This window comes from Podarcis muralis, chromosome 8 (genome assembly GCF_964188315.1).
Source record: "Podarcis muralis chromosome 8, rPodMur119.hap1.1, whole genome shotgun sequence".
Taxonomy (NCBI): Eukaryota; Metazoa; Chordata; class Lepidosauria; order Squamata; family Lacertidae; genus Podarcis; species Podarcis muralis.
The window spans coordinates 11849199-11877129 of record NC_135662.1 but is presented as its reverse complement, the minus strand read 5'-3'; the positions used below and the strand labels follow the sequence as shown (position 1 = coordinate 11877129).

General features: G+C 45.4%; 2 protein-coding genes across 5 annotated transcripts in view; both read right to left on the bottom strand.

Moving 5' to 3' along the window:
• The window catches only part of CYRIB (CYFIP related Rac1 interactor B), a 65738-nt gene extending 55787 nt beyond the window's left edge, over positions 1-9951 (bottom strand). For both annotated transcript variants that reach the window (XM_028736151.2, XM_028736152.2), the window contains exon 1: positions 9811-9951. The gene's annotated coding sequence lies outside the window, so the exon portion shown is untranslated. The remainder of the gene's footprint in view (positions 1-9810) is intronic.
• A 7337-nt stretch (positions 9952-17288) lies between these two features.
• Positions 17289-27931, bottom strand: part of ASAP1 (ArfGAP with SH3 domain, ankyrin repeat and PH domain 1) — a 144884-nt gene continuing 134241 nt past the window's right edge. For all 3 annotated transcript variants that reach the window (XM_028736148.2, XM_028736145.2, XM_077932732.1), the window contains 5 exons: positions 27711-27777; positions 26175-26233; positions 24841-25346; positions 21483-21605; positions 17289-20121 (listed from right to left, as the gene is read on the bottom strand). In XM_028736148.2, the coding sequence (XP_028591981.2) occupies positions 20047-20121; positions 21483-21605; positions 24841-25346; positions 26175-26233; positions 27711-27777 (830 nt within the window). In that variant the 3' untranslated portion in view covers positions 17289-20046. The remainder of the gene's footprint in view (positions 20122-21482; positions 21606-24840; positions 25347-26174; positions 26234-27710; positions 27778-27931) is intronic.

The following is a 27931-nucleotide window of genomic DNA, read 5'->3' as shown; positions in this document are numbered from 1 at the left end:
ATAATCGCCAAATGGCACTTTAAACCTAGTTTATTGTCGCTATAATGGAATGCCTAGGTTCCATTTTTTCCTCACTGAAGCTTGCTGCTGTTGTCATTATTATTAATTTCATTTCTGTGCCGATTTATATTTTAAAGGACAACCCTCAAAGCGGTTGGCAACACATTAAAACATCAAATAAAAGCATCCAGAATGCAGATCATTCTCTAAGGGACATTTTCCTTTCCCCAGTTGCCATCTGGCATCCAGAGATCTATTATTATTATTATTATTATTATTATTATTATTATTATTATTATTATCATCATCATCATTATCATTATTATCATCATCATTATCTATACCCCGCCCATCTGGCTGGGGTTTCCCCAGCCACTCTGGGCGGCTCCCAACAGAATAAGAAAAACACAATAAAACATCAAACATTTAAAAACTTCCCTAGACATGCCACCAGGTGTCTTCTAAAAGTCAGATAGTTGTTTATTTCCTTGACATCTCATAGAATCATAGAGTTGGAATAGACCACAAGGGCCATCGAGTCCAACCCCCTGCCAAGCAGGAAACACCATCAGAGCACTCCTGACATATGGTTGTCAAGCCTCTGCTTAAAGACCTCCAAAGAAGGAGACTCCACCACACCACACATCTGATGGACCTGCGCCAGTTGCAAAATGTGCCTGGCACCTGGATAATTTTTAACACTGCCCTACACCACAGGGCTGTTGTAAGGATAAAGTGGAAAGCCCCGAGAGGAAGGAATAACTGATGTCCAAACTGTCAATATGCCACTTCTGGTTTTATGACACAACCATCAGAAAACTACACCCAAGAGAGGGGAAATGAAGCTGAATTCTTGCTATGCTACACACCACACCACAAAGGGAACTTACTGCAATGGTGTTGACCACCTTGAAAATGGTTGGTGCAAAAGCCATGAGAGGGTTCTCAAGAGTTTCAGTCTGATGGGGAGACTATTTTGATGCAGCAACATGGGAACCTAAAGACAGGTTACCAAAAAGGGCGAGCATCAAAGTTGTGGAAGATGAATACCTGGGGATCCTTAGATCTTTACTGTTTTCACACATGGTTCCCATATCGCGATTTGCCGCTTCTGCGTGTGACATCATTCTAAGCATCTGGGCATGCGCAAGTGGCAAAACCCAGAAGCAACCCGTTCCGTTACTTCCGGGTGGCCGCGGAGCGCAACCTGAAAACGCTCAACCTGAAGTGACTTTAACCCGAGGTATGACTGTGTTCCCGTTGTGGCGACCTGCAACGCAGGTTGTATTGCAGGGGGTTAGACTACATGACCCTTGGGTCCCTTCCAACTCTAGGATTCCATGAGGGTTAGGGTGTTCCTTTGGCGATTAGCTTATATATCTGAGTTTCTAACCCTGCTCTAAAGCCCAAGTCCATGTCCACTTGCAGGCCAGCCTGACCCATGTTTAACAGAGAACCGAGGCTGTTGGATCTCGGCAACAGATGTAGGAATCTGGAAATGCAAACAGGGAAGACTGGAAAGTCTTGGGGCCCGGCATCTGCTGTGACATAAGGCGATAATCTGCTTTTGTCCAAATGAAATCTAACCAGCTCAACCTACGATAAGTAGCCTAGCATGTGGTGGATGCTAACACATGGATAATTACAACCAGAAACACATTAAAAAGAGAGAGGGGGATCAGTGTTTGGGCTGCAAACCTACAACCACTGTGAAACAACTACACACAGCTTAATGCAGTTTAGTAGCTGATATAACCTGGGGTGTTGTGTATCATGAAGAGTTAGTGTGGCACATAACCAGCTATTACGGGAGACCCGGCAGATTTAGATTAAAATCCCCAGGGCAGGCACATAATTATTTTCGGCCTTCCACCTATAAAAAGAGGAACAACTGTTAGCTAGCGCTCCTGGTTTCTATGGGGCTTTTAAATTTGAAAAGCACTTTCTAAAGTTTGCATGAAAAGCCAACATTGCAAGACTAGGATTTCCCCTCACTTCTTGCAGTTTCCCAAATCTGCTCAGGAGTGGAGGCATGGAAGGGGATGGGAAAAGGGGAAAGTCCTGTTGTGCAAATGGATGGACACATTTGGATGTCCCGTCCCCCCCCCCACGTTATTTGATGTTGCCTTCAAACTGGACCACACTGTTATTCTCATATCACACTGGACGTGTAGCGAGACTGAGGACTAGTGACTTGGCTATAAATGGTCACATAAAAATTAAAATGCAGCACAGATCTCAGTTCATCCCATTAGGCTCATCCTGCTTCAACTCAGACCCAAAGCCTCATCTAATCTAACTTTTCATTTGGCTCCATTGACTATCAACGAAAAGGCGAAAGTGGTTGCCTGCAAATTTCATCCACTTCTGCAAAGAAATGAGAAAAGTTTTAGGTTTTCCCAGTCGTGATGTATGGAAGTGAGAGCTGGACCATAAAGAAGGCTGATGGCCGAAGAATTGATGCTTTTGAATTATAAAGCTGGAGGAGACTCTTGAGAGTCCCATGGACTGCAAGAAGATCAAACCTATCCATTCTTAAGGAAATCAGCCCTGAGTGCTCACTGGGAGGACAGATCGTGAAGCTGAGGCTCCAATACTTTGGCCACCTCATGAGAAGAGAAGATTCCCTGGAAAAGACCCTGATGTTGGGAAAGATGGAGGGCACAAGGAGAAGGGGATGACAGAGGACGAGATGGTTGGACAGTGTTATCAAAGCTACCAGCATGAGTTTGACGAAACTGCAGGAGGCAGTGGAAGACAGGAGTGCCTGGCGTGCTCTGGTCCATGGGGTCACGAAGAGTCGGACACGATTAAACAACAACAAGGAAGAAGCAGCAGCAAGTTTTACAGGCACCAAGCACAGAAGCCCCTGAACCTATTTGTCTGACATTTGGCAGGCTTCCCAGAAGGGGTGGCTAATTTCATTCCATTTTTGCCCATTTCCAACAACCGGGGGGGCGGGATCCCCAATGCTAAAGAAGCCTCAGTTTTTCCAAGAGTTAGGCATCAGATCCCAGCTGAAGTGGGTCACACCCAAAGTGTTTCAAGGCAAAGCAGCTCACTTTCCATGGTCCCAAGGCAAGATCTCAAACAGATCTCCTTTCCAGTGCCCATCCCAAGGCTCCTTCACTTCCCTGAGTCATCCTGGAGCCGTGCTACTGTGGGCACATTCTGTACCGTAATAGTTTACTGCAGTTTGAATCATATCCATTTAGGGGGATGGGTGGTGTCTCCGCCAGTGGTTTAACTCCCATGTGCTCAGCACTTCCTAGTCCTGAATGCATCTGCTAGGTTTTGGGCGTGTTTATATTCTAAACCAGAACTCAAGTTAGATGCTATCCCCAGTGGATCTCACAACAGCTTTTAGGTTCTGTCTGCCTTGTAACGTGGAATTGCCATTTTGCATTCCCCAGTAGTTGTTTTCCAGTGACACCCATCATGTCTTTACGGCAGGAAGGAAGTGCAAAGGGCATGTGGAATTTCTGGCCAAGGCTGTACAACTATTGCAAACATGTGAGCCTCACAAACACAAAAGCATCCATGACTGATAGCCATCCAACGTCTGCTTAAAAACCTCCAAGGAAGGAGGTCACCACTTCTCATGGGAGTCTTGCTGTTCCTATGCCAGTATACTTCTCTATTTAAAAAGATAAAGGGATCCCTGACCATTAGGTCCAGTCGTGGCCGACTCTGGGGTTGCGGCGCTCATCTCGCTTTACTGGCCGAGCGAACCGGTGTACAGCTTCAGGGTCATGTGGCCAACATGACTAAGCCGCTTCTGGAGAACCAGAGCAGCTCACAGAAACGCCGTTTACCTTCCCGCCGGAGCAGTACCTATTGATCTACTTGCACTTTGACGTGCTTTCGAACTGCTAGGTTGGCAGCAGCAGGGACCGAGCAACGGGAGCTCACCCCGTCGTGGGGATTCGAACCGCCAACCTTCTGATCGGCAAGTCCTAAGCTCTGTGGTTTAACCCACAGCGCCACCCGCGTCCCACTTCTCTACAGTGGTACCTTGGGTTAAGTACTTAATTCGTTCCGGAGGTCCGTACTTAACCTGAAACTGTTCTTAACCTGAAGCACCACTTTAGCCAATGGGGCCTCCTGCTGCTGCCGCAGCACGATTTCTGTTCTTATCCTGAAGCAAATTTCTTAACCTGAAGCACTATTTCTGGGTTAATGGAGTCTGTAACCTGAAGCGTATGTAACCTGAAGCGTATGTAACCTGAGGTACCACTGTATTTACATTAATCTTAATTATACTGGGAAGTCTTCAGTTGTTACTAAACAGTTTCTACTGGTAGCCTTTAATCTTTCTTGTAAACCGCTTAGAGCAGTGGTTCCCAATCTTTTTTTTGGCCATGCCCCACCTAAGCATCTCTAAAATCCTGATTGCACCCCATCCCCCGGGACATATAATTCTTACTATTCAAAAAGTGAACTCCTATTCACGTGGAGGAAGCATAAAAGGCCATTCACTGTTAATAACTCATTCTCGAATTGCCCCCCTGTGGGGGGGGTGCCCCACGTTGGGAACCATGGTCTCAGAGGTTGTCCTGCAATCAAATGGCACATATATTTTCTTAAAATTAATGTTTGGGGGAAATGCTTCAGAATAACTAATATGTGAATACTGTCGCCCTTATTTTACCACTGGAAAAAGCAAAAGGACTATTCGAGAGGTGACTTTCATACAGGTCTTGACTTCGCCACGTCAAGGGATGTTTGGTGACAGCAGGTGAATATGTAGATTAATATAATAATTCTTTTATTTATACCCCACCCTTCCCGGTTCAGAAAACCAGGCTCAGGACTGAGCAGCGGGAGCTCACCCCGTTGCGGGGATTCGAACCGCCAACCTTCTGATCTGCAAGTCCTAGGCTCAGTGGTTGCAACCAAGTTTCTAGTAAATAACTTTGCAATTGTTATCATACAGTCTATTACGTTTGCGTGTTTTTTCAAGTTAGAGAACAAGGCATCCCTCCCATAGCAAGCGATGGAAGAGACTCGCATCCCACTGAGATGCCTTGTAGACTTTTCTTGAAGCCACTTTGCCATTTCACCTCCTCTTTCCAGTCCTCCCCCTTCCAGCTGGGAATCCTCACCAGTTTCCCAAGGCTGAACAGCCAAGGCCCTATAAATCAGGAAGGGGCATCTATCAAATTACCAACACCCTTTCCCTTTATTCCCATTATCCTCCCCTCCCCGTCTCCTATGAATGCAAAACGGGCCCAAGCTTCTGTTCTTAACGGCCCGCAATCTCATGCACACTTTGCATGGCATAGGGGACAAAGCTGCAATAAAAATAGGGGTGGCTACTAGGATCCGGCTGTGGGGTTGCAGCTCCACATAGCACATAATCCTAACAAAAACAGTGTGATTCAAAAGCATTTGTGATGGTTGCTTTCCTCCTTTAAACACACACACATTGAAAGCCCTACAGCATCCAGTACAGTGGTATCTTGGTTCTCAAACTTAATCCGTTCCGGAAGTCTGTTCCAAAACCAAAGCGTTCCAAAACCAAGGCACGCTTTCCCACAGAAAGTAATGCAAAACAGATTAATCCGTTCCAGACTTTTAAAAACAACCACTAAAACGGCCATTTAACATGAATTTTACTAACTAACGAGACCACTGATACATATAATGAAAGCAATATGTACTGTACTGTAAAATAAATAAGAGTATTGTAGATGATAAAAATTAAAATTACTTTTTCCCCCTTATTTGCACTGATGATAGTTATTGTTTGGATGGGAGGCCTCTGATCCATTTCCACAGTCACACAATCAATCAATCAATCAATCAATCAATCAGTAGCTGAACTGGGTTCCACACAGTCACAAAAACAAATGAACCAAAAAACCCTCAAAAGCAAAAATGCAAAATAAATAGCAAAAACAAAAGCTCCAAACTTAATCTGTTCCGGAAGTCCGTTTGACTTCCGAAATGTTCGAAAACCAAAGCGCAGCTTCCGATTGGTGCAGGCGCCCTGGAAACAATAGCCGACAACCACAGCGGGCGTTCAGCTTCCAAAAAACATTCGGAAACTGGAACACTTACTTCCGGGTTTTCGGTGTTTGAGAACCAAGGCGTTTGAGTACCAAGGCATTTGAGAACCAAGGTACCACTGTACACATAAACTGCTTTGTGCTTTGGAAAGTTGTTTGTTCCCTGTACATACGAACAGCACTTAAGAGATTGTTAGCATGAAATCGAGGAGCAGGTCTCTGTCTCTTTTTGGGTACCATTTTCCAAGCTCCCAACAGTTTTCACGGCTGATTTCAAAAGCGCTCTGAACTTTTGGCTCCTTGGGAGCTCCTGAGCAATGCCAGCTACTAGGAGAGCGTGAGATTCTTAATCTCGGGGTGTGAGTTCAAGCCCCGTGTTGGGAAAGATTCCTGCACTGCAGGGGGTTGGACTTGATGACCTTGGTGGTCCCTCCGAACTCTGCAATTCAATGATTGTAGGGATAACTGCATAGGGTCTAAAGTCCCATTAAAAGAATTGATCTAATCTTTGTATGGCGCTTTCCCGACAAAAGCGAGCTCCACACTGAGCAGCTGACGGTACAGTGGGACCTTGGTTCTCAAACTTAATCCGTTCTGGAAGTCTGTTCCAAAACCAAAGCGTTTCCCATAGAAAGTAATGCAAAATGGATTAGATCATTCCAGACTTTTAAAAACAACCCCTAAAACAGCAATCTAACATGAATTTTACTATCTAATGAGGCCATTGATCCATAAAATGAAAGCATTAATCAATGCACTGTAGTATAAAATAAATAAGACAGTATTGTACAGTGGTACCTCGGGTTACATATGCTTCAAGTTACATACGCTTCAGGTTACAGACTCCGCTAACCCAGAAATAGTACCTTGGGTTAAGAACTTTGCTTCAGGATGAGAACAGAAATCGTGCTCCGGTGGTGTGGCGGCAGCAGGAGGCCCCATTAGCTAAAGTGGTGCTTCACGTTAAGAACACTTTCAGGTTAAGAACAGACCTCCAGAACAAATTAAGTTCTTAACCTGAGGTACCACTGTAGATACTTTTGAGAACCAAGGTACCACTGTAACAACAAAGCCATTCACATTTAGGAACTCAAACATTTTCATTAATGTAATCAAACCGTAATGCCAAATATTTAAATGAGCAGCTAGTGCAGTTCAATACAAACTCATAAGAATTCAAATAAATGGTTTCCCTTTTCTATTATTATTATTATTATTATTATTATTATTATTATTATTAGCAGCAGCAGCAGCAGCAGCAGCAGCATCCGCCCGTCTGACTGGGTTGCCCTAGCCCAGGGGTCTGCAACCCGCGGCTCCGGAGCCGCATGTGGCTCTTTTACACCTTTGCCGCGGCTCCGGGGCAGATACTAGCGAGGGGAGGAGGCGCATTGTGCACCCCGACACTCCCCACTGTGGCGGGCGCTGTACTGGCTGTGACTTTGCATGGGGGCGGTGCGTGCATTAGTCACGCACCGTCCCGACGTCACCTTCCCGCCCGCTGTCAGATCGGAGGGCAGCGGTGCGCATGCAATGGTTTTGCGGCTCCCAGTTTTTTTCCCTTCGGAAACGGGTCCAAGTGGCTCTTTTTGTCTTAACGGTTGCAGACCCCTGCCCTAGCCACTCTGGGCAGTTTCCAGAATCTACAAAAACAGAATTAAACATTAAAAACTTCCCTATACTGTACAGAGCTGCCTTCAGATGTCTTCTAAAATCAAGATCCCATGGTGAATGCATTGAATAATTTACTTATTTATTGCATTTATATAGTGCCTTTATCTTTGATGGAGCTTAAGGTGCCATACACAGTTCTCCTCTCCATTTCCATCCTCACAACAACCTTGACAGGTAGGTTTGACAGAGAGATGGTGACTTGCCCAAGGCCACCCAGCGAGCTTCGTGGCTGAGTGGGGATTCGAACCCTGCTCTCCTGGGTCCTAGCCCAACGCTCTAACCTATACACCACAAAGGAACGGAAAGAGCAGCTGCAGTTACATCCTCCTACAAATCTGAGACAGTTCGCATCTTCTGAGCCACATTTGAAACTGGCCTAAGGGGGTTATCTTATACAGAGTCAGACCACTAGGTTCATGTACCCCAGTATTGCCTACACAGGCTGGCAGTGGCTCTCCAGAGTGTCAGAGTTCCCCTCCTGGGGATACCTTGGATTGAACCCTGGTCCTTCTGCGTGCAGATGCCCTGCCATTTAGCTATCGTCCCCCTACAATACTGAGCAAGCTGTTGATGCATCCAGCTCAATATTGCCTACACGGGTCGGCAGCAGCTCTCCAGAGTTTCAGGTAGGAGCCTCACCTGGAGATGCCTTGGACTGAACCCTGGTCCTTCTACATGCAGTGCAGATGCCTTGCCATTTAGCTATCGTCCCCCTACAATACCGAGCAAGCCATTGATGCATCCAGCTCAATATTGCCTACACGGGTCGGCAGCAGCTCTCCGGAGTTTCAGGTAGGAGCCTCACCTGGAGATGCCTTGGATTGAACCCTGGTCCTTCTGCATGCAGTGCAGATGCCCTGCCTTTTAGCTATCTTCCCCCTACATTACTGAGCAGGCCATTGATCCGTCCAGCTCAATATTGCCTACACGGGTTGGCAGCAGCTCTCCGGAGTTTCAGGTAGGAGCCTCACCTGGAGATGCCTTGGATTGAACCATGGTCCTTCTGCATGCAGTGAAGGTGCCCTGCCATTTAGCTATCGTCCCCCTACAATACTGAGCAGGCCATTGATCCGTCCAGCTCAATACTGCCTACACAGGAAACTCTCCGGAGTTTCAGGTAGGAGCCTCACCTGGAGATGCCAAGGACCGCATCTGGGGGCCTTCTAGCAGCCCAGCAGATGCTCCAACACGGAGCTCAACTTCCCTCTCCCCGCCTCCACCAGCGTCAAAAGAGGAAGAAGAAGAAGAAGAAACAGCCATAATATTTTGCTCTTCCTCTATTCTGTCGCCTGCTAGGAGGTGATCAAAAAAGGCTACCCATGCAAACCGATCGAATTCTGCACCCTGCAAGGCAAGGAAGGATGCAACCCGAACCCCACTTACCTGGGAGTAAGCCCCACTGAAGTCAACAGGGCTTACTTCCGAGTAGATCTACGCTGGCAGGAGTTGCACCCCACGGTGTCAACCCCAATTGAGCCACACCGCGGAGGATCGGGTCGCACGTACGCAAGGAGCGAGGCTGCAACCCTGCGCTCGCTTCCCTAGCAATATAAATGCATCCTCCCGGAGTCACCAAGCAGAGGATCGGGCCGCACAAGGGCATGCATGCAGTTTCCACCCCCTACTCACACACACACCGCCAAGGATCGTGGCCACAAGCGCACGCAGGCTCCCCCGGGAGTAAAGAGCACCCACTGGGCGACACTTCCTGCCGAGGAATCCGCACGCGGAGGATCGGGCCCCGACGACCGCACATCAGCGTGGGGATCGGGGCCTGAGAAAGGCCTTGCCAATAGGAGGGGAGGGAGGCTGCGTTGCTTTGTCACCCCATATTCATTGGGAAAGGTGGCTCCCCCATTCCCCATTTTTCTTCCCCCTTATAAATGAGGCAGCCTGGAAACCGCAACGCTCCGCTGCTCCCCACCCGATCCCTCGATCCCTTTCCCCACAGTGATGCTCGACCGCCTTCGCTTTGCGCTGAAACCGGTTTGAATGACTTCAAAGACGGAGAGAGGGGCGAGCGAGCGATGGGAAGGCGCGACGGTGTTGCAAATCAACGCAATGCAATGCCAAATAAATGATAATGCAATAATAATAATAATATTAATAGCCAGGTCACACTCACCGTTTCCGCTGCGCGCGGATCCGAGGGAGCGGGGTGGGTGCAAAAGCGATCCGCCGAATTGCAACGGGTGGCGGCCAGGAGAAGGAACCAGATTTCTGCAGCCTCTTTTGCAAAAGGCAACGGAGCTTCCGGGTTGGTCAGTCTCAACGTCACTGCTACAGGTTTGCAAGGAAGAGGAGGCGGCAAGCTGCGTGCGGGAGACAAAAAAGATAGCTATAAAAGGAAGGGACCCGTCAGGGGGAAGCAGGAGGAGGAGGAGGGAGCCCTGTTTACCTCCAGGATGCTCGATCCGTGCCCCGATCCTGAAAGCATCTACCTGGGAGTAAAGGTTGATTTTGGACACACAGTCGGCAGAGCGCGAGCAAAGCTTTCCCTAGCTTTGTGCCACGCGTTTGGAAAAGGAGGGAGGATCTGCGTAAAAACAGCCCTGCAGGATCAGGCCAGGGGCATCCCGTACTCACAGGGGCCATCCAGATACCTGTGGGAAACCTTCGAGCAGGATTCGACCACAAGAGCCCTCCTCTCCCCCTCCTGATGTTTCCAGGAGCTGGTTTTCAGAAGCCAACAACTGTGAACATAAACATAAGCCGTCAGGGCTAGAAGTAGCCACTGACAGCCCCTCGTGCGCTCCGAGCATCCCGATTTCCCAGGGAAAGACCTGAGATACAGAAGCCATCCCGGTTTCTGATTTGACCCCCGAGATGTCCGGTTTTCCATTTTTCTCGGAGAACAATTAAAAGTTGTGTGTGTGTATTTATACTGAAAATAAAATACCTGCAGCAAATAAAGGAAGCCCTTATCATTCTAAAGGAAAAGGTCACAAATCCTCTTTAAATTCTTTAAATACTTCAGCAGCCAGCCATTTCTTAGGAGCCTTTATTCCTTTATTGTAAATGGAGCTTACAGCTGTAATTTTATTTTGTTCCATTTACCTGTGGAAGCTACAGGATCCCTTTCCTTGCACATTTTTTCTTTGCAACAACCCTGTGAGGTAGGTTCCGTGGAAAGGTTAAAATTGGCTCAAAGTGACTGACGTATATGTGTATTTGACATATGTGTGTGCAGCGAGACCAAACACAGGAGAATGTAGAATGATGTAGAATAGAATGTCCCTATTTTCATCTGAGAAATGATATGATACGATATGATAATCTTTATTGTCATTGTCCCATAAAGGTAAAGGTAAAGGTACCCCTGCCCGTACGGGCCAGTCTTGACAGACTCTGGGGTTGTGCGCCCATCTCACTCAAGAGGCCGGGGGCCAGTGCTGTCCGCAGACACTTCCGGGTCACGTGGCCAGCATGACAAAGCTGCATCTGGCGAGCCAGCGCAGCATACGGAAACGCCGTTTACCTTCCCGCTAGTAAGCGGTCCCTATTTATCTACTTGCACCCGGGGGTGCTTTCAAACTGCTAGGTTGGCAGGTGCTGGGACCGAACAACAGGAGCACACCCCGCCGCGGGGATTCAAACCGCTGACCTTTCGATCGGCAAGCCCTAGGCACTGAGGCTTTTACCCACAGCGCCACCCGCGTCCCTGTCATTGTCCCATACAGAACAACAAAATTGAAAAAATCTACATCAGACATTCAAAAACCAACAAGCCTGCTATCCCAGCTGTCCCAGCCTGGTTAACCCCCTAAAAACTCTGATACCCCATAATTAAATACAATATACTCCCATAGAGACTCCTTATACAGCATTTAAAACCAAAATCACATTTGGATAGAAACTGTTTCTCATGGGGCTAGTCCTAGTCTTCATAACCCTGTACCTTCTTCCAGAAAACAGAAGCTGAAAGAGATCATTTCCGGGGTGCGCACTATCCTGCGCTATCTCTGCAGCATTCTTATGGCACCTGGAAGCATAGATTTGATCCAAGGTGGGAAGAGTGCACCCAGTTATTCTCTCCACAGTCTTTACAACCCTGGACAGCATTGTTTTGCTCCTGACTGTGCAGCTCCGAAACCACACACACAGACCATAAGTTGGATATGGGTGTGAGCCCTCTCCTCCACGAATTTGTCCTGTCCTTTTTTAAAGCCATCCAGGCTAGTGGCCCTCACTGCCTCCTGCAGAAGCAAGTTCCATAGTTGTAGCTATGTACTGTGGTGAGGAAGTACTGCCTTTCCTGAACCTTCTAATATTTTCCGCTTCCTTGGATGTCCACGAGTTCTAGTGTTAGAAGGAGGGAGAAAAACTTGCAACATTTGCCAGGTGTCAATAGACACCTATGCTTTGAACCTTTCTGGAGGAAAAGCACCTAGAGGCCCCCACAAGATTTGATATCTAAGCTATGGGATTCCTTTCCTCTAAAGTAGAGTAGTAGAGACAGTGGCGTAGCGTGGGTTGTCAGCACCCGGGGCAAGGCAAGTAATTTGCGCCCCCTAACCCGTGGATTTGCGCCCCCTAACCCGTGGATTTGCGCCCCCTAACCAATGGATTTGCCCTAACCCCAGATGTTGCACCCGGTGTGGCCGGCCCCCCCTGCACCCCCCACGCTACGCCACTGAGTAGAGATGCCACCTGTCTGATATGTAACAGGAGGGAGTTTCAAAGGGTGAGTGGCGTCACACCGAGGTCCATAGCTATAGGCAGGGCCGGATTTAGGTTTGATGAGGCCCTAAGCTACTGAAGGTAATGGGGCCCTTTATATGTCCAGCTGTCCTTTGTCAACAACAAATTGCCCCTGTTTTTTGTGTTGAATATATGCTATATAGTAATTTATAGACGTAATGGGTATCTAAAGCCATTTGCACATACAGAATGTAGGCACCCTACATTCACCCTACAGAAATGAGCAAACCAGTGATATTTTAGGGAGCAGGCTAGCAGGCGGGGCCCATGACTTACATCATAGGAGCCTCCACAACACAAAACACTGTTGCTGTATGTAGGTTTTATTTTATTTGTTTTTTATCTTATATTTTGGAAATGTACATCATTTTTTTCCCCTTTAATTTTTTATGGGGCCCCCAAGAGAGTGGGGCCATGAGCTATAGCTTGTTTAGCTTACACGTAAATCCGGCACTGGCTATGGGCCAGGATCTTGCTGCCTTGAAGACGAGCAGGATAGAGCCCTTTCCTACAGCTTAGGATGCCTTTCACAGCTGTCAGCAGGCTGAAAGACAGCAGGTGAGGCTTTTTCTTATCATCTGCCCCCCCCCCCGCCCCCGGGCCAATACAATCTTAACCAATTCCTACTTGACATGGAGCAGTTAAAGGCTGAGTAGCTCTGATTAAGTCAAGCTTGGGCTTCCAGCAGTTTTTGGACTACAATTCCCATCATCCTTCTAGCTAGGGGTGATGGGAGTTGTACTCCAAAAGCAGCTTGAAACTCAGGTTTGGAAAACCCTAGATTGAGTGAAAACACACACACAAAAGGGATGTAACCCCTAGCAAGTCGTAGCACTGACTTGTTTTCCATCTGACAGGGTGTAGTGAGGAAGCAGAACTGAGAAACGGCACTTCCGTTGCAAGGGTTGCTTGCCATTGAGAGTCACGTAAGATGGAAGCGCAATGATGTCAAGGGTTGTGGCTAACTTGCAAAAGCTGCAGCTGAATCTTACTTCACAACTGGTGGCTAGAGAGCTTCCTCTGCTGTGAATAGGCTTAATGGGTTTAAGACCCCGCTGGGCTCCTTTGAGAGGGGAGGGAGGGATATAAGTTGAGCAACTAGATAAGGCAGGACATATTAGGTGGTGTCTAGGTGAGACAGCCTAGTGGGCCCAGGTGTGCAGCCTGGGAGTCATTTTGGACTCACAGCTGTCCATGGAGGCGTAGGTTAATTCTGTGTCCAGGGCAGCTGTTTACCAGCTCCATCTGGTACGCAGGCTGAGACCTTACCTGCCTGCAGACTGTCTCGCCAGAGTGGTGCATGCTCTAGTTATCTCCCGCTTGGACTACTGCAATGTGCTCTACCTGGGGCTACCTTTGAAGGTCACCCGGAAACTGCAATTAATCCAGAATGTGGCAGCTAGACTGGTGACTGGGAGTGGCCGCCAGGACCACATAACACCGGTCTTGAAAGACCTACACTGGCTCCCAGTACATTTCCGAGCACATTTCAAAGTGTTGGTGCTGACCTCTAAAGCCCTAAACGGCCTCGATCCTGTATACCTGAAGGAGCGTCTCCACCCCCATTATTCAGCCTGGACACTGAGATCTAGCGCCGAGGGCCTTCTGGCGGTTCCCTCCCTGCGAGAAGCTAAGTTACAGGGAACCAGGCAGAGGGCCTTCTCGGTAGTGGCGCCCGCCCTGTGGAACGCCCTCCCTTCAGATGTGAAGGAAATAAGCAGCTATCCTATCTTTAAAAGACATCTGAAGGCAGCCCTGTTTAGGGAAGTTTTTAATATTTAATGCTGTATTGTTTTTAACACTCAGCCAGATGGGCGGGGTATAAATAATAAATTATTATTATTGTCTCCTCCTCAAGGAAGCAAGACAGCAAAGGATCTCCTTAGCCTGTGTGTGTTACCAACTTGTAACTTTAACTCTTCTGTTGGAACATACTTCATTATTGCTGCCCAAGGTTGGTGGGTACACAAATCTTTTTTAGAAGGAGAAAGGCAGGGAGCAAGATTTTATTAAGATGACTGGTTCTTAATTCAGGATTGGTAATCCTGCAGTCTTCCAGATGTTGCTGGACTAGACCTCCTCCATTGGCCATGAGGGCTGGGACTGATGGACATTGGAAGCCCAAAAAGGGAGGCCACACCCACCTTTGTGTCCTTGAAACTTGCTGGTACATCATAGTAGGTCTGTGGCTTTCAAGCGTTGCTGGAGAATCTGAGGCTGCGGTCTCCCATGAAAGGGTACAGCCAATACCCAATTCTGAAGAAGGGATTTCATTGTGTTGGTCAACAAGGCAGACTTTCCTTACAGTCAAATGCAGCAGGTCAGGCATGCAGGACGCCCACGTCTTTTTGAGCAAGATCCTGGCTGCAACATGGCAGCAGTGGCATGGTGTAACAGAGCCAATGGATAGACCAGGAAGAGAGCTTCATTCTCAACAAGGTTGTAGGCTAGAGAACCTGAGGGAGGCAGGAGAGAAGCAGAGCAGGGACCCTAAAGGTTTGAGATCCAAGATGTATGAGATCCAGAAGTGGTGGTGGGTTGCGCATGCGCACAAATCCAACTCAGTGTAGAATTGCAGTCAAGGAGCTGTGAGTGTGCAAACCATAGGAGCAGTTAAAAATGGCTTTGTGTGTTTACAAGCTCTTGCCACTTGGAGAGCAGTCATCACAGAGATTCCTGTCCATTCTGCAACCCAGTGGTTTTAGTGAAAATGCTATGGTTTCCCTGGCTTTACTGAAAATCTAGCTCATGAGGACATAAGGCAGTGAACAAACAGTGCAAACTAAAAACCAGAGTCCTGTAAAACTTTTCTTTGAAAAATTGCAATCTGTGTAACAAAGCACTTAATATCTGCTATTTTTGTTGTCTGAATCTAAGAATTTGGTGCAATGCCTGCTCCTTTGGTTCTCTGACATCATTGAGGTTGAATGGTACTCAAGAGGAAGCATATAGGATGCCTTTCATTTGCTTAAAACATCAGCAAACACATTATTCTACATGAAATTGCAATTCTGCAAGGTTAATAGCTATATGTTTCCTAGGAAAATGTCTGGGATGATTTCCAGGCCAAATGTAGGATGTAGCAAATGAACAAATAAAAAAAACCCTTAGCCTATGAAAATAAGCAGATGCAAAAATGCACCTGAAAAGTAGGCAATGTTTATCCTGTCATCACTGCTTTAAGCTGCTCACTTTAAAAGACACTTCCAAGCATGCATCCCGAAATAGCAACCCAGCTTGGTATAAAAGGTACCAGAAATCCTGACATTTGGTGTACGCCTAGCCAAGAAACTGGGATGCGGGTGGTGCCGTGGGTTAAACCACAGAACCTAGGACTTGCCAATCAGAAGGTCGGCGGTTCGAATCCCTGCGACGGGGTGAGCTCCTGTTGCTCGGTCCCTGCTGCTGCCAACCTAGCAGTTTGAAAGCACGTCAAAGTGCAAGTAGATAAATAGATACCGCTCCAGCGGGAAGGTAAACGGCGTTTCCGCGTGCTGCTCTGGTTTGCCAGAAGCGGCTTAAGTCATGCTGGCCACATGAACCGGAAGCTGTCTGCAGACAAACGCCGGCTCCCTCGGCATATAGAGCGAGATGAGCGCGCAACTCCAGAGTCGGTCATGACTGGACCTAATGGTCAGGGGTCCCTTTACCTTTACCTAGCCAAGAAACTAATGGGGCAAGGTTACCATCTATTCTTTAAATGTAATAAGGGAACCTGAGGTAGGATTAGATCATTGAGGGGCAGGCCCGATATGCCAGAGCTATAGCATGTTCACAGGTGAGCTTTTTCTGTACAGGACCCCTACCCTGCCATGGAAAATGATTGGATTAGTGAATGAGTATGTAAATACATGAGAGAACTCGTGTGTGTCCCTCCCCATATTTTGCTTTAGTCCTGCCCATTATCTTTGGGATGTGGCTCTCTGCGACTTCCTGAAGGGACTCTGTGGCCCTTGAGCCTCTCCCACCAAAGTAGCCTACCTCTGTTTAAAAGTTGGGCAGCTTGTACAATAAAGGCAATATGTACACAAATCTGGCAGCTGCTCAACCTTAAAGCGTAACAGCTGTAGTTGCACAGAAATCTTTTAAAAATGAGGGTTAAACAGAGTGGAAATAAAAGGACTAATGAAGGTGACCACAGATCTATCCACCCCCAATTCTTTACCTCATGGCATGTGCACACAGGTGGAAAAGTTAAAGGTGCTACTGAAAAGCAACGCTTTTTGTACTAGCAACATAGTCTTAGCATTTAACACTTGGGAGCTGCATATTAGGACCAGAAGAGAGACAGTTTAGTATAAACTACCTGGGACGCGGGTGGCGCTGTGGGTTAAACCACAGAACCTAGGGCTTGCTGATCAGAAGGTTGGCGGTTCGAATCCCCGCGACGGGGTGAGCTCCCGTTGCTCGGTCCCTGCTCCTGCCAACCTAGGAGTTCGAAAGCACATCAAAGTGCAAGTAGATAAATAGGTACCGCTCTGGCGGGAAGGTAAACGGCGTTTCCGTGCGCTGCTCTGGTTTGCCAGAAGCAGCTTAGTCATGCTGGCCACATGACTTGGAAGCTGTACGCCAGCTCCCTCGGCCAATAAAGCGAGATGAGCGCCGCAACCCCAGAGTCGGTCACGACCGGGCCTTTACCTGCAAACAATGTAGTAAGAGACCAAAAGAGAAGCATTTCAGTGCATCCAGATCCCCCCCCCCCCCCAAAAAAAATCTGTGCTCAAATCTGTATGTACACCAGAATGAATGTATATGTTTATCTGGTGCTCTTATCTCTTTACTGAATAGAAACTAACGTGAGCATCAGAAAAAACACATGCTCTATAATTGTATGTGAATGAGATCTACTTTTTCCTCCTATAGCAGACTCCAGTTGATAAAAGGACATTCAGATGCCTGGGATCAACTGAATACATTTATTTCAAAGCAATTTTAAATATTAAAAAAGTAGAAATTAACACATACAGTACTCAAACTGTCACATTAAACACGTGAGGAGACAAGTGTACTGATGTATTATGATTGTAACATTCAAATGAGACTTCAGTTTCCAACTAGTGGCTCTAACCAGATCTGCTTGCTATACATGTTGATGCACTATGTCATAAAAAAATAAATAGCAATTGCTGTTCAACAGTAAAATAACACACCATTCGCAGAACATACTTCCCTCTCCCCAGGGGGGAAAAAAAACCCAAAACAAACAAGACTTCCCAAATATGTCATGTACAAAATTGCAGATAGTGGCTCTGAGTTTAAATACAATATTGTACTTAAAACTCAACCTATATATCATACATGGTATTTTAATTCTCCTATGGACCCTCAAATCACCCAGAATAGTCAACTCTTGTTCCTGATGGAACTCATTTTATTTTTTAAAAAATTCATTATTATACTACTTCAAAAAAGCATACAAAATAATAGACATTTTGACTCTACATCATTTTACACATCTGGATCTCCTTTATATGGGTTGCGCTTTCTCTCTCTCTCTCTCTCTCTCTCTTTCAACCAGTGGATTTCGAGATCATTTTAAAATATACTTGACAAAAAAGGTAGATCAGTTTTGTTCTTTAATGCATCTGAAGCACACTGCATTGATGAGCAATATGGAATGCAAAGTCATTATTTGTTCTGGCTTTCATAGAAACAGCATGAGTCTGAGAAAACACTGAAATCGGTAACACTGCAGAGTCGATGCCAGTAGGCTCAGTCACTCACTTGAAAGCTTATATCTTTTTTAACAGAATGTGCCATGACACAGATGAAGCAATAGTTTAAAAACCACTTTCCAATAATAGCTGATAAATATTTTGCTCTTCTTCATGCAAGATTTCTTAAGTTGATTATGTTCTGTATGTTAACCATTTAAATAAAAATAAATATTCACTGACTACAGGTTTGTAAAACATCAAAAGCGAAAGCCTCGGAGTGATTAATGTGAACTTGTGCTTTTCGTGAAATGGAAACCTTTTGACAGGGAGTCACGAGAATCTGCTGTGAAGGAAAAAGAAAATTGGGCTGTTGCAAAAGCAGTTGTTTAAAGCCGGAGTGGCTAACTAGTGGCTTTGCAGATTTGTCTATCTCCAGTCCGAATTGGCTCCAGCCAGCATAGCCAGTGATCAGGGATGACTGTAGCCTAGCAACACCGGGGCAGACACAGGTTAGCCAGCCCTGCTTTAAGCCAGGCGAACCCCGGAAACCACATGGAGCCACACTGTAAAACGTTCCGTGAATCATAAGCAAAACAAGAACATTCTGCTTTGCATATTATAACAAAGATCAACAAATAAATAAATGAAACACCATATCCGAAATGAGCATATATCCTTAATACATTGATCAGAATAAAGAAGGCGTTTTAGATGCAACTAATGGAGTGTCAGATCAAAACATATCCTTCCTAAGTTCAGCTCAGTGGTTTCCGGATTGTTGGCAGATTCTGAAAGTTCAACCTCGAGCCATAATTAGGATTCCACAAAAGCAAATTTAATTCCAGATGTTACAGTCTGGCGTCATTATTTAACAGGTGGTAATTTGCATGAAAGGTCATCTTTCTCTCGTTTTGATGGCAGGGTTTTGTTTTTTAATTATTATTTCTCCAGGCGACAGAACTAAGAGAGCATTATGACTTAATAGCTCCAGTGGGTCGAAGGCTCAAATCCCCCAACAGCAAAGGTGTCTTCTAAATGAGCCAATTAGTTAGCACACACTAGTGCTCAAGTAAACTCATCTTTCAAGTCTGTGTGGCAACCAGATTGTAACAGGAGTGCACTGCGTGAAAACCTGAAAAAGCTGACAGACACTTGTAATGTTTCTGCATAAACAGAGGTTGTAGGGAGTGGAATATGCTAGTAAGCAGATGGGGATGGGCTGCTTTTCTTTTAAAGACCCTGGTGCCGTGAAAGGAAACCTCCAGCCAAAAGTCCCATAAGTGTTCCTTCATTAGACACGAGCAATTTTAACTGAAGACTTTCAGATGGTGTTAGGTGAGGTAAATATCAGAGGGAGAAACACCAACGACATAATACAAACATAAAATGCCTGTTCACACAAACACACCACAAAAGACTACTGGTTAATCTGTAGCATCAGTGAATATTTCTTTTGTTTGATGTGTACATTGAACACTTTCTTTGACAATACCAAGGAAGTAGATTTCGCAAGCTGTAAAGTGTGTACATTGGTAGCTGTAAACAGGGCTGTAAATGAGCCAAAGCAGTTCATTTCGGAAACTGAATCTAACTCTCTGCTAGTTATCTATTTTAGGAATACTGATTTATTAGAGATGGTAATTTCTGTAGTTAAACAGGACCGGATGAGACCAACCACATTTAGGGAGCTGGTAGTTCATACACAAAGACAAAGAGATGTAAGTGCTTGATGCCAAGGATGGCTTGAGCAAACCCAATAAGGCATGCCAGGTCCCAAGGCTACCGTAATACTGGCAAAGGCAGAGTAACACCGTTATGTACAATACAAGTATAAGTCACCTCGCTGGGTGAGCCGTAAATGAGTTCTTGTTCTGTAACAGCAGTTATATATACATATATATCCACAGTTGTGCACAGAATTACAGGGAGGGAGCAGCTGTTTGCTTCGTGCTAAAAGCCCGTCTTGCAGGAAGGATGTGCAATGCTCAAGTTTCCGATTCGACTCAGTCTGACAAAATATGGACGAAGGATACTGGGAAGACCCCTTTTCTCTCTGGCTTGCCTTCAATGTGGCCAATCTGCAGAGAAGAAGAAGAAACAATGTTGGCTCAGAAGGCATCGGGCCCCCCACCCTCAAACCTCTGCATTTGCTATCCCACATGGAGCAATAATGTGTATTATGTGCTTGATAGTCGGTAGTTTTATGCTTCGATATCCTCACTCTGAACTTGGCCACTTTTATACGGAAGCAAGTCTAATTAATAGATACCTGAAATCTGGGAAACACCAAATATTTCAGCCATGATCCTTATGTGGGTAACAGTTATGCGGTTACATTGGTGTGTTGTTGTTTTTTTTTTTTGGGGGGGGGGGTCCTCCCTCACTTCCCTGGAAAAGACCCTGATGTTGGGAAAGATGGAGGGCACAAGGAGAAGGGGACGACAGAGGACAAGATGGTTGGACAGTGTTCTCGAAGCTACAAACATGAGTCTGACCAAACTGCGGGAGGCAGTGGAAGACAGGAGTGCCTGGCGTGCTCTGGTCCATGGAGTCACGAAGAGTCGGACACGACTAAACAACAACCTCCCTCACTAAAGGTTTTTGAGCAGGGCTTTACAGCCATCTGCTGAGTTTCAAAACCCAGTTGGCCAAGCAGACGTGCCATGCTAGGAATGCACACCCAAAAGCACCAGTGGCTGATGAAATTGGTTGTTGTCTTTTTAGTTTGGCCTAAATGTGCAGGTCTGCAAGCACACAGTGGGCTCCTAGCTGTTAAGATAGGGATAGGGTTAATATCTTTTTTCTGTGCAAGGCCTCTTTTGTTCTCGCAGTCATCAACCGCTGCTCTGATGCAATGGTCTGCTTCAGTGAGACGGGGGTAGCCAACCTAGTGCCCTCCATATGTTGTTTAACCACAACTTCCATTATCCATGGCCATTGGTCACTCTGCTGGGGACTGATGGGAGCTGCAGTCCAACAACATCAGGAGGGCACCATGTTGGCTACCCCCGTGCTAGTAGGATAACACCATGACCTATGCAGCTGCTTTGCTGCAAGGAATCTTGTACCTGAGCCTAACCCACTTTCTGACTTATGCAGCCTGTATAGGATCAGATCACTTGGGTTCAGTCCATTCCCCACTTAAATCTGTGGCAAAATGTGCACTCTTCTTTAATGGAACTGCACTTGATACTTTAATTACAGAAAAAAGACTAGCAGTTATAAGCAAGGTTTAAAACGCAATTAGTAACACAATGCATGCTAAAACTATATTGCCGTACCATTAAAAGAAGTGTTAGGCAATGCCTGAGTTGTGTGGTGGAAGATTAATTTAATTTAATGTTAGAAACAATATGATCTTGGTGTTATTTTGCTTTTCACAGACCTGTAACCACTTAATGGAACTGGATTCAGTTTTTCAAAGCAGGAAGGTACATACCCACCACTCTTGGTCCTCTTCACCTGTCACAATGATAACTTCTCCTTCAACAAATGTAAGCTCATCATCATTATCTGCCTGGCAATCATAGATTGTCTTCACTCGCCTAACTTTGTTCTTTCCCTAAAATGTAAATCACATTATAGCTAAAAGGCAGGAAAATAACAACTACAGAGCAAAATTTTAAGGTAACAGCAAAAACACTGAATGCTACAATACGTTTAAACATTTCAAATACTTTAAACCAACAGAGGCCTAAAGCCCTCAAAAATTTCCAAGTATGTGTTGAGTAATTTAACGTTTTCAATTTTTTTAAAAAAAACTTTTTTTAAAAAAAGAACATTTAAGAAACAAAAGTCCTGACGTACAGTGAATTACAGAAGAAGACGCAGGTGTACCCAGCAAGGCTGCAGTAGGGAATACACCATTTGTCTTGGAGGCAATAGGTGAATGCATTTTTATTCCCCAGATGTTTCTGAAGGGATGTAGAACTTGTGACCCTCCAGGTGTTGCTGGACTCAAACTCCAGTCAGCCTCAGCCAGCATAGTCAGTGATCAGGGGCGATGGAAGCTGTGCTCCAGCAACATCCATGGGATGCACAATGCATACATATGTGATTGGGTGGGGGTTATTTTTTGTTACTTTTTTTTGTATTTTTATACCCTACTCTTCACCTGAAAAGGCTCCCAGAACAGCTTACGTAAGAACAAAGGAGGCAGCCCCTGCCACCAGGCTTACATTCTAAAAGACAGAAAACAAATGGAAGAGAGGATCTGGTGCAAAAACATGCCATGCCACTTGGATCCCAGCCAACAGTATTTATTCCTAATGTCCCCTTCCTGACATGTGCAGCTCACCAAGATGTGTAGATACATTACCCTTGCAGTTATCAGAGGATAGAGAGTCTATAATAAATATCAACTAAAACCTTTATGGCCATTATCCAGAGAGCCTATTAAGAGATTTAGGACCAATTTCTTATTTTCTGGCTGAGTAGCTCACTATCATAATGTTGTGGCAGCAAGCAGAGGGCTGCCAGGCTGAAGAGGTTGGCCAACCCAGTTGCATATATAGATTTTATTTACACTGAAATTTCTATCCCACTTTCTCCCTTCAACTGATCTGCTCACGAATCATGAATGATTTGGGGAAAAACAAAAGGAACAACCCTCACTCACAACAGCCCAACCATTAAAACAACTCCTGCCAAATCCAATGGTAACCGCTTTTCTGCACAACAGAAAATCCACTTGCACAATGGAACTGGGGGATTCTTTTCTCTGCCCTCCAGCCTCCCACACACCCCACAAAATCTGCTCCATATATGGGCAGGAGAGCAAGAAGAAGCCCTATTGCAGAAACAGACACCCGTTGATGCTCATTGGATCTCACCCTAAATAAAAACTAACACATCTCAAGACACGCAAAAAAAAAAAATAGCCCCAGAAAGCCAGAACATAGTAAGGGCAACAAAATGTATCTAGCAGCATTCTATATTCCTAGATAGAAGGGAAGATTTTCAATGCTTTGCCACTGGCAGTTATATGAAGACAATTTACCAGGCAACCTTGGCACTTGAGAGTTTGCCTTTGTGAAAGTGGCTCAATTGCAATATTAGTCCATGTTCTTCTAGACAGGCAGCTCCCCGTTTCTACGGGGGTTGCATTTCTGGTCAAAGCACGCACTGGTGGAGCATGCAAAAATCTGCCCCGCCCCCTGTCCTGCCCCCACTCCTCCCTCTTCTGGCTCCAAAAGGACCCGCGCATTGGCGGTTGCGCATCAACTGGACGCACCAAAAATGGTAACCGCCTGCGTTGCATTTTTATAGGGATAAAGGAGCCAGGTTTATCTCCCAGTACTTTCTTTACACTTTGGAAACTTAGATGAAATTTATTTTTCAATTTTCACAGTCCTCCAACCTGTCTGCCTGGCTACTAATCCAGAATGCGGCAGCTAGACAGGTGACTGGGAGTGGCCGCCGGGACCACATAACACCGGTCTTGAAAGACTTACATTGGCTCCCAGTATGTTTCCGAGCACAATCCAAAGTGTTGGTGCTGACCTTTAAAGCCCTAAACGGCCTCGGTCCTGTATACCTGAAGGAGTGTCTCCACCCCCATCGTTCAGCCTGGACACTGAGATCCAGCTCCGAGGGCCTTCTGGTGGTTCCCTCCCTGCGAGAAGTGAGGTTACAGGGAACCAGGCAGAGGGCCTTCTCAGTTGTGGTCTCCTATCTGATGTCAAAGAAATAAACAACTATTTGACATTTAGAAGACATCTGAAGGCAGCCCTGTTTAGGGAAGTTTTTAATGACTGATGTTTTAATGTATTTTTAATCTTTTGTTGGAAGCTGCCCAGAGTGGCTGGGGAAACCCACCCAGATGGGCAGGGTATAAACAACAACAACAACAACAACAACAACAACAACGTAATAATATTGCTGTGACTCTCCAGCTTTACTTACACCCTTCCTGACTGTTTTGTCAGGTTGGTACATCTCCCTGCACTCTGATTTTAAGATGGGAGATAGAGGGTTGTGTGAGTATATGCAGATACCAGCTTACTGTACAAGGGTCAATTTTACATTCAATGCTCCATCTGCTTTTGCCTCTGACCCCGCCCATGCTGCTATGTATTCTCCAGAAGGTTGCATATAAGGACTGCAGCCTTCAAACTGAAAAAGGTATCCTTCCCCTAGTTTAGACAACTGTTAACCTCCAATGGTGCCTTCTGATACTCTCCAAGTATCTGCGACTGAGTGGCAGCTATTGTAAACCTCAAGGTCAAGGAAGGGGCACACTTATCATCCCTTTAAGGGCAGTAAGCGCCACTTGCTTGCTCTGCGACACACTGATCATAGCCTGGACCATGCTCAGTCAAATCCCCTTGGCTAGCTTGAAGCAGCCTTGATGGGCAAGGATAAAGAGCACGTGGTTAAATTACTGCAAGCACCTTGTCCACATAATCAGGCTGATCCCACAAAACAGGATTTGTTGGGGCACTGGACACCTCATTTGCACATGTCCCAACAATGGCATTCAAGTAGTCATGAGAAGAGAGCGATTTTTTTGTCCTCAAATTGCCTGTGTTAGTCATAGTTTATCAGCTAGGCTATTTTGAAATACCTGATTGTGACTGTGCAGCAAGTGATTAAAGTCAGCCAAGAAGCAACAGAAAGGTATTGGCATGGGGCGCAAAATGCACTAGGAAAGCTGTTTCCTTCAAGCAGCTTCGCTGTGTACCTCAAATTCCCTGGGTGTTATTTTCTGCACAGAACTCTGCACACCCCAAAGCAGGGTTGGCAGAATCAACAAACCCTCGCTGCCTTAATAGAGAACAAACCATCTATCTACTTACCACGTTAATTTTTCTAGGAAGTGGCACTGGGGTCTCTGGCAGTGCATGGGTTACATCATTGGAGTCTTCAGATGCTTGCTTTTGGACGGCCTCTTTCGATTGTACCTTTGGAGAAAGATCCACAGAATGAGACTTTTGATTTGCCTCCGAGGGCTGAGGCTTCGGTGACACTTCTCCAACAGGAGTTTTTGCCAAAGCATCTCCTAGCTGAGGCTTGGGAGGAAGGTCCTTCATTTGCGGCTTCGGAGGCAAGTCTGAGAGCTGTGGTTTTGGTGGCAGGTCTCCTAACTGGGGCTTGGGGGGTAATTCTCCTGGCTTGGGGGGCAAATCTCCAATCTGAGGTTTCTGGGGTAGTTCCATGGGTTGAGGCTTTGGGGGCAAATCTCCAGGTTGTGGTTTCTGTGGCAGATCAATACAAAGTGAAATGGACTTCTGAAAGGTTTCCGATTGTTGACTGGGCTTGTCTATTGAAGGAAGGTGAATCGTCTCTATTTTTCTTAGTGCCACTGAAACAGAAAGGAAACACAATGGAATTAATTTCAGAATGGGTTGCTATTTCTCTATTTGCAACAGATAAAAGTCCCACACAAGGTCCTATACTTTTATACGCAATCACTGTGCTCAACAGGAGAAAGCTTCCTGAGGATAACACCTGATTGTGTTCTGCACAATGTAGGAATTTTAGCACTAACCCTTTGGAAACGCCTCGCTCTACTTATCAGACAGGCACGATCTCTATTGCCTTTCTGGCACCTGTTGAAGACCTTCCTTTTTCAACCAGCCTCTTAAGTGAATATATTGATCCCAGTCTGCCTTCAAACTGTTTTCACATATGAAATAGTTTCCATTTGCATATATGCATTTATTTTTCATTATGTTTGTTGTTGTTTTTACCATGAAATTGCTTTGAGACATTTTGTGGGGATTCATAAATGGAATTAAATAAATAAAACAGAGAGATGTGGAAGTGCGAACTTGGCCCTGAGCCTGAAATCCCCATCCCTGTTATAGTCTAAGAGACATTTGTAAAACAGAGTACTGCAGCAACTATATTCTTAGTTCTTGCCACTCCTATGTCTTGAAACCTACAAAGCATCCCAGGATTAGGCAGGTTTCTTATGCTGAAACTTTATGTTGTTCAAACAACTCTTCACAATATAAATACAAACATGCTGTGAGTAAGGCAATAGAGGAAGAGACCGACCTGGGGAAAATCTATACTTGAGATTTCAGAGACCCCAGCCAGTCAACAGTAGACCAGAACAGTAGTGGTTCAATGATCTGATTTAGTATAACATAGCTCTGTATGCATTCATGCTCAGAGATATACTTACCTTTTTGAGGTAGTTTTGGAAGAACTCTTGGACCCAGTGCAGTCTTAGCAGTCCCAGTGCTGATGAACAAACACATAATGGTTTACATCTCTATAATGAAATACCCAAATGCCTCCTTTTTAGAGTACCAGGCATCAACGTTAGCAGCACAAACACTTTCCATAGAACAGACTCAAAACCTCACAGGGGTGTTGACTGTGGGCTTCCTTTACTCAAATACAGTGGTGCCTCGCAAGACGAAAATAATCCGTTCCGCGAGTCTCTTCGTCTAGCGGTTTTTTCGTCTTGTGAAGCAACCCTATCAGCGGCTTTGCGGATTAGCGCTATTAGCGGTTTAGCGGCTATTAAAGGCTTAGCGGCTAAAAGGCTATTAGCGGCTTAGCGGCTATTAAAGGCTTAGCGGCTAAAAGGCTATTAGAGGCTTAGCGGCTTAGAAAAAGGGGGGGGGGAGCGAAAAAAACCGCAAGACTCGCAAGATGTTTCCATCTTGTGAAGCAAGCCCATAGGGAAAATCGTCTTGCGAAGCGCATTGAAAAACGGAAAACCCTTTCGTCTAGCGGGTTTTTCGTCTTGTGAGGAATTCGTCTTGCGGGGCACCACTGTATAACAATGCTTGCATATAAGGATTCTATTATTCTAAGCTTGTTTTTGAAATAGGCTACTGAAAGAGTATGGATAGTGACCTGTTCAACTAAGACACCACTGGAACAGAAATCAGAAGTGAAAACAGAACTGAAAAAGAATCATGAACTGGGGCAGGGGAGATGTTGGTTCTTTGAATTCTGAATTATTTCAGCACTGGATGATCAACTCAAGGATATTATTAAAAACTAAGAATATATATATGCCACATTATGATCTCTTGTACCTGACATGTTTGAAGATTTGCACTGATTGCCACATTTCCAGGACTTATTTCCTACTAAATGGGACATTTGAAATTTGCTCCAAAGGTTTTGAAACAGTGCTAGTTTAAGCACATGAAAGCACTGCATTGCCTTTTTCTGGAGTGGAGAGGAGATGTCTGCATAGCCTATTTCCTCAAAGCTAGTGCTGCAATAGCTTTTAAAAAAAGATTTTTTTAAAGCTGAAACCCTCCAAGTTCACTGGTGCTTTAGAATTTTATATCATGGGTCAGGAAAGCCGTGTAAACATGTGCCAGAAAAGGCTTTTCGTGATGTCAACAGGGTCCTTTCTGAAATCAGGCCTCCTTCTATTGACAGCTTTTCTAGCTCTGTTAACATCCTCTTCTTCTTCTTTTAGATAAGAGTGGCTAGAACTGCAATGCACGTGGGGCTGTATCACAGATTTGTCTGAAGAAAACATGATACTGACTTTTACATTACAAACCCTGATGGTATGCCTAGCAAAAGCTATTAAAAAGAAAAGAGAAGGTGAAATGTAAACAAGTTGAGTTCAACTATAAATATGCTTTTTTTTTTAAAAGGAACAATTTTCTACTGACTCACAAAAATCTGGATTAATATCATTGTTTGGCCTCAGTGAATGAACAGGAAATATAAAAAAAAATCTTACCCTGATTGTTGAGACATCCCCTCAAACTTGTTTGCAGTCTTTGTGGCTGGAGGACCCAAATCATTACCTATGGATTAAAACGTTAAATAAGTTTTTTTTAATTTTAAATTGGGTGAAGTAGCAGATATCATAAATAATGTAAAGACTTTTCAAGTAGAAGCTATAGGATCTTACCGCTACCTTTTTTTATGCATAGTGATTTAAGGCCAGAAAAGGCATTT